The 7042-nt window shown below is 65.6% G+C and overlaps 1 protein-coding gene across 1 annotated transcript in view; it reads left to right on the forward strand.

Moving 5' to 3' along the window:
- EXD3 (exonuclease 3'-5' domain containing 3) overlaps positions 1-4008 on the forward strand; it is a 41611-nt gene extending 37603 nt beyond the window's left edge. The window contains exons 20-22 of the mRNA XM_087823085.1: positions 1776-1869; positions 3349-3384; positions 3628-4008. Coding sequence (XP_087679211.1) covers positions 1776-1869; positions 3349-3384; positions 3628-3929 — 432 coding nt within the window. The 3' untranslated portion in view covers positions 3930-4008. The remainder of the gene's footprint in view (positions 1-1775; positions 1870-3348; positions 3385-3627) is intronic.
- The last annotated feature ends 3034 nt before the right edge of the window (positions 4009-7042 follow it).

Consider the following 7042-nt stretch of genomic DNA (forward strand, 5'->3'; position numbering starts at 1 on the left):
GGAGTCCAGAGGCTCCGCTGAGACAGACGTCCAGTGGACAGGCACAGAGCCCATGATGCACATAGGCAGGGATGCACATAGCTGTGAGCCCCACAGGTCAGGGCCACAGCCTCCCTCGAGGGGTGGCCACTGCCCCCCCACAGCAGGTGGTCAGGCAAAGGTTGCAGAACCTTGGAGCAGGAGGGAGACTGAGGGAAAGCCCTGGGTGCCAGGCCCTCCTGCAGATGGGAAACGCAGAGCAGAGGGCGGGAGAGCAGGCGAGGAACCGGCTTTTCCAGCCCTAGGGTGGGGATGGGGGTGGGGGCAGGGCCTCTCAGGGCCCTATCGGGGCGACAGTGGGCAGCGGCCGTGGGAACACCGGCACTGGTGGTTCCCGAGGGTGTGGCCAGGTCCCTGTGGATGGCACTGGGCGTTTGTCTGTGTGCCATGACTCAGCATGAGCTGGCAGCCCCGCCCAGGCGTGCACACCAGGCCCAGGTCCTGGGAAGGCTGATGGACCTTTTACAGAGGACCCCACCCCAGCCTCCTGCTGCTGGTCTGTCCCTCCTACACCTGCTGGCGCTGTCCCCACAGGTGGCCTGGACGGGAGAGCATGGGCCCCTGAGGCAGGCACCTCCGGGTGGCAGCACCGCTGGACCTGGTGTGACCACAGGCCAGACCTCAGCCAGGGCTTTGCCTGCACTCCTGGCCCAGGGAGCCCCCTAGACCGACCAGCAAAGCAGGGCCCCCAGCGGCCTCCCTGTGCCAGGGGCTGGCTGAGTGGGGTGTCGAGGACAGGAAGCCCTCGGAGGGGGGGTGGGGGAGGGTTACACCTTGGGATCAGCCAAGTCGTTCCAGCAGAGGCGGCCCCACCCACCCAGCAGCCCCAGGCCTGGCACCCTGGTCACCTGCAGTGCTGGAGATGGAGCAGTGAGGCCACAGGTAACGCTCAGGGTGTCGAAAGGTCCGTGGGAAAAGGGTGTGTGGGGGCAGGGCGGGTGCTGCCCCTGATGTGGGCTCACCCTGCAGCTCCCAGAGCCTGAGGCCACCGCCTACCCACCTGCCCCCAGAGCCCTGTCATCCAGGGCACTTGCCCAGCTCATTCAGGAAGGGCCGGGAGTGATCACAGGAGCACAGAGGGTGGCCCCATCCCTCCTGTGGCTGAAACACCACCCCCAGGCCCTGCCCTTGGCTCACCCTCTTCCTGAAAGCTGGTCCGGTGTCCCACGTCGGGAAGGGCTGTGACCAATGTGCCCAGCTCCCTGGTACCTGCACACACCTGCCTGGGAGCCCGGTCTCCATGGGTGCAGACCCCTCACACTCTCCTGTGCCCCACACACCCCATCACAGGAGCCCACTGTGTGTCCTAAACAGAGACCCCACAGAGAAGCAAAATGACCCCTCACAGACTTGGTGCCAGGCCCCGGAAGCAGCATAGAGAAACGGACACTGAAAGGGCCCTGGCTCTTCCTGAGACAGGCTATCGGGTTGGGGCAGCCATAGGTGTGGGCTCTGCCTCCCCTACCAGCTCTGGGGTTGGGAAGGATGCCAGGGTGATGGCAGTGCCCTGCGGGGTCTCAGGAGCTGGAAGAGGTGCCCTGGGTCCACTAGGAGCCACTGCAGTCAGGGAGGACTCCCAGGAAGTGGTGCACCCGTGGTACTGTGGGGAGAGGAAGGGATGTGTTGTTTGTCTACATGAAACACCCTGGCCAGACCCAGAGCTGCAAGGAACACAGAGCTGAGGGCGAGAGAATGGACGGAGACTCCCCCATCCTCAGCAATCTCTCTGCCCCCAGGCCTGCAACTGTGACCAGTACCTGAAGGTTTCCAAGGACCTGATGAGGCAGCTTGTGCGGCTCAGCAGCCGCCAGGAAGACCCCAGCAGCACAGGTGGGTGCACCCCACGGGGCCAGGCGTGGGCTTGGCGGGGTCTGGACGGCAGCCCAGCTGCTGGCTGCTCCTGGGCTCCCCTGCAGGCGGGGGTGATGGCAGCTTCGGGCGCACCTGGGCTCCTGTCTGCGGTACCAGGCCGCCTCTGCAGGGGACCAGGAGGCGGAGGCACGCGGGGCCCCTCTGGGGTGGTGGACACCAGCTCTCTCCAGCAGCCCTGGGAGGGGCTCTACCCAGGGAGGGACCCAGCCTCAGTTTCCCTTTATGTAAAACTAGGAAGGGTGGTGTTGGGCACCCAGAGACTGTGATGCTGCTGACTGGGACGGTGAGCGAGCCCTGCCGCTGGAGCCACTGTGTCTCCGGCCCCCCGAGAGAGGGGACCCCAGCTGAGGGCCATGCAGGGACCCTCTGGCCCCTTCTCAGGGGAGGGCAAAGGGCATCTTAGGGCCCTCTTGTGGGGTCATCCTGAGGCCAGGGTGGCTCTCCAGGAAGCTGATGTTCCCACCCAGCTGCTCCTGTCTTTCCCGCCTCCCTCTGAAGTTTGAGGTCAGTGCAGGGACCACCTGCACAGTGGTGAGCGTCCCTGACGGCCTGTGTCCAGCCCCGGGCAGCTCTCAGCTGTGGCCCGGGAGGAGAGAAGCTCCGGGCAGTGCCCTCTGCAGTGACCATGGGGCTGTGGCTGTCTGGCCCTTGTCACACCATCCAGAGACTCTTGCTGGTTCTGGGGGGCCAGCACCCCTGTGGGCTGTCTAGTGTCTCGGGAGCCACCGGGGAAGAGCTGGGGTCAGACAGGCTGGGTCCAGGCAGGGAGGCCAGACGGAGGTCGTGGCCTTACTGGGCTTCAAGGAGGCAGTGGGGCGGGGGGGGTGTCCACCATTCAGACACTGGCTGCAGTTCATCTGGAGCCATCTATAGAGAAATGTTTGCCAAGCAAATTACGAGGGTCAACAGGACGGGGGAGGCTGCCTCTCCCACCTGCCGGACAGGGCTCCTCAGCCGTCTGCCACCGCCCGGCACTGGGGCACTGGCCCCTCAGCCACAGGCAGCCTGGCTGGCTCCCTGTGCCCTCAGTGGGGGTGGGGGGCCCCCTCGGGGTCTTTCCCCCAGAATCTCTCCCAGCGCCCTGAGCTCCAGCAGGTCCCCTGGATCCCCACCCGCCTGCCCCGGTGCTGGCTGGTTGTGCAACCGGCTGCTTGGCAGTGGGCTTATCAGCTCATCACCACAGATGGGCTGCCCCCTCCCCCACCCGCCCGTTCTCAGGCCCCCAAGTGCCCTAATCGGTTGATCTTGCGTCCAGAACATGTTTTCCAAGGACCTTTGAGCCTCAAGAACGTTCCAAGGTGTGAGTTCCCATGGGAGGAGACCAGGCCGGCACCAAAGCTGCTCAGCCCCCTGCTCTTTGCCCTCCACTGGGGGTGGGGGAGAGGCTGGGGCTGCCAGGCTCTGTTCTCAGGAACTCCTAACGTCCTTGATTGACAGGTGACGAGACCCAGAGCGAGGATCCACAGGAGCCAGGTGAGCACTGGGACTGCCCACGGAGGACACACGGGGCCCCAGCACCTGGACCCACCCTAAGGAGGGGTTTGGGTGCTGGCCCAGTAGAGAGACTGCTGAGGGGACAGTCCCTGTACCCTAGGTTGAGGGTGGGGTCAGTGGCAGGGAGCAAGGGGTCCCTGGGTGGGATGAGGCAGAGGGTTGGGTGGATAGGGAACTAGGGAGGAGCCTGGGGCCTCAGGATGGCTGTTTGCACCCATCCAGGCTCAGCCCCAGAGGTGATGCCTGGGGGCTACACCTATGACCCCCCTTGCCGCTGGCTGGAGATGGCAGACCTGCAGGCCAGTGTCCCGGCCACGCTGGGCAATGGCACCCGGCTGCAGCTGGCGGGGGTCCCGGCGGGCGTGCTACGACGGCCAGGGCTGAAACACTTCTTCTGCTGCGAGGGCTGTGGCAAGGTCTTCTGGGAGGGCTCCCATCTGGGCCGCGTCACCTCGCAATTCCACGAGGTCCTGGACGGTGCCCCCGGCTCCCACGAGCCCAGCCCAGCCCCCACCCCCTCCTGAGGGTGCCCTAGGCCCTACTGGCCTGCACTGTGACAATAAAAGTGGGAAAGGCCCCACCTGCATGGGCTGGGGCTGTGTATCATTCGTGTGTATCGCTCATTGCGCGCCTGGGGGGCGAAAGTGAAGGCTCCCACGTGGTCAGGATGCTCGGCCCCTGAGCCGAAACCTGCCCTGTGCTCAGGAATGAGGCAGCCAGGAGGCGGGAAAGGCATGCCTGGTGGAGGAAATGGTCTCGGCAGAGGCCCAAGGGCTGGACCAAGGTGGCTCCCCAAGTCAGCTGGAGCTCAGTGAGGCTAGAGGGGTGCGCTGGGTGGCCCACCCACTTTGCTGTGGCAGTAAATGCCACCCTCTCCACCCCGCCCTGGCTGCCTTCTCAGGCCAAGAGCCAGCCCTCTGGCCAGGCAGGACAGGGCCTTCTTTGCCTTCCTCCCAGCAGATCCTGGGGCCCCAGCCAGGAGGCCTCCAACTCCAAGGAGCATGGATGGTGGGATCCTGGGGAGCAGGAACCCTTAGGCCAGGTAGGAGGACTTTCTAGGGAAGGGGCCCCAGCCCAGCCCGGTGAACGAGGCAGGGCAGCCGCCCTCGAGGAGGCACCCATGCCCTGCTGCCCTGGGCCCTCGCTCTCCTTCCCTCACCCCTAGTCAGGCCTGGGTGGCCTCCTCTTGGGAGGAAAACCAGCAATCACGTTGCATGACAGGGCCCTGCACCCAAGTGTGTTCATGCCTTCGTCCTCACATCTGCTAAGCCCACTCTGGGGGAAACTGAGGCTCAGGCTCATGGCTGACCCCACAGAAGGCCTGAGGGCACCAGTGCCAGGTGTGGTGTGGAGGGGTGTGCCCGGGGATGGGGCTCACAGGTAGAGGCTCCTGCCAGTGGCTGGCCTGGTCCCAGGCTGCATTTCACCCCCGCCCACCTCCTCCTGCTCACCCCCCCCAGGAATGCACCCCTCCCTCGATCACATCCCTTTCCTGTCTTCCTGCCTGAAGCGGAAACCAGCTCAGATTTGGCCCAGGAGCCCCAGGCGGAAGCCTCCGGGTGTCAGAGTCCCAGGGCCTGTGCAGGGCCACTGCCTTCACCCTGGGCAGGGTGCACCTGCAGATCCAGGTGTGATGGCTTCAAGTGCAGGGTGGGCACCAGCAGTGCCAGGCCAGACCCTGCCCCAGGGCTGGCCATTGCCCCCTGAGCCCCCAGGGGTGCAGCCCAAGTGGGGGTCGGACTGAGGAATGTGGACGGTGGGGGCTTGTGCACAGGGCACACAGGTCTCCTGCCACACTCCACGACCCTTCCTGTCCTTTCCTTTGCAGCACCCACCCTGTGCCAGGCACTGGCCCACTTAGCCCCCCAGCAACCCTGGGGCCAGCTGGGCCAGGGTGCCACTCCACAGCTGGCGACAGGAGACCCAAGCCGAGCGGGCACCCCTGGCCTTCCTGCTCCCCGTGGTCACTACTGAGCCCAAGGGTCAGGCAGGGGTGCCAAGGTGAGCAGGCAAGCTGGACCCCACCAGGAACGGGGACCCTCCACAGCTGAGGTGCAGCTTCCAGGAGCAGGACCTTCGGCCCCGCGTCCTGTCCTGGGGAGGCAGACCGAGCGCGCCCCTTCCCGGGAGGGTTAAGAGGAAGCCGCAGGGGTGCCCGGCCCGCTTCCCAGCACAGCTGCTTCCTGGAGACTCTGCTCTGACCTGAGGCCCTGGCGCTGCAGCCAGCCCCGGACAGACAGAAACCGGAGGAACCGGGGAGAGGCCATGACCACAGTCTCGGGGACAGGAGGCTGTGTGTCCTTCCTGTCCCCCAGCAAGTCTGGCCCTAGCCTCGCTCTGCCCTTCCACTCTGTGCAACCTCCAGAAAGAGGAGAGGGCAACTGACGGGGGCACACCTGCCCGTCCAGCCCGCCTCCCGCCTCCCCAGCCCTCTGCCGCCCAGGCTGGCTGTGTCCGTGCGGGACCCCTGGGCTCACTCGCGCTGCCAGCCGGCCCTGGCTCTGAAGCACCCCCGCTGGGGTCCTGAGCCGGCCTCCGCCTGGGGACGACCTCAGGCCCCTTCCGGAGCTGGGGTTAGACACCAGGCCCACAGGGCGGGCTGTGGCCCCCGTGCCAGGCGGTGCCTAAGCGGCCAGTCGGCGGGCAGGAGCCGCGATTGTCTGCGGCAGTTCCTGCCCCGGGCGTCCTTCCTGCGCCGGCCGCGCTGGCCCGGCCGAGTGTTTGTTATTTGATCTGTGTCCTCCGCGCGGCCCTTCTACCAGGTGTCTGGGCTGCTGGGAAGAAATCCTCTCCTCTTTCCCACGCTCCCCGACACATTTTAATGAATTAGCTGCAAGCCCCGCCCCCACTGCCCGCCTGCCCCAGGGCCTCCTCGCCCTCCTTCCCCTGCCCAGTGCCTTTAAGGTGGCCACAAGCCTGGGCCCAGCTCTGGCCAGCCGCCCCATCAGCACTGTCCTCCCTGCCCAGGCCTTCCCAGCCGGGGGCCAGCACGTTCCCCAACCTGCCCCCCACCCCCTCTGCTCTGAGCCTCCAAAGAAAACAGGTCCCCAGAGGGAGAAGGGGTCTCTCTTCAACTCTGGCCTCCTCCTTGGGCCATCCCCCAGGAGGACAAGGTCCAACCTGGACCCCAGGTACTGGCTTCTCCTTCAGAGCATGAACCCCCCCCCCACACACACACACACACACGAAGAGGCTTCTCAGAGCTCCAGGGAGCCAGCTCCCCCTCCCACCAAGGCATTTAGACAAATGACCTCTTTTTGGATGTGTCCTTCAGCAAACATTTAGGACGTCCAGGCTGCACAAGGTCAGCTCGGGGACGTGGGGTGTGGACCAGTGAAACTTGGAGTGAATTTTTCCTCCGGGCCACCATGAAGGGGCACGAGCTTCAGTGGTCCCTCGGCTCCCCTTGGACAGTGTGGCTGTCACCTGAGCCCACAGAGGAGCAGCCGGGCAAGGGGGGGCTGGGACCATGGCCACAGAGCTGTGGCAGGCCCAGATACACCCATGGGACCTGAACTCCCAATGAACGCTGGGTTGGGTGTCCAGCAACCTCAGGCTAGACTCCCCGGGCAATTCCAGCCACATGGTCCCTGCCGGGGGGGGGGGGTGCCTAGGCTGCCAATTTCATGGCCCGCAG

This window comes from Miniopterus natalensis, chromosome 12, assembly GCF_054644295.1.
Source record: "Miniopterus natalensis isolate mMinNat1 chromosome 12, mMinNat1.hap1, whole genome shotgun sequence".
Taxonomy (NCBI): Eukaryota; Metazoa; Chordata; class Mammalia; order Chiroptera; family Miniopteridae; genus Miniopterus; species Miniopterus natalensis.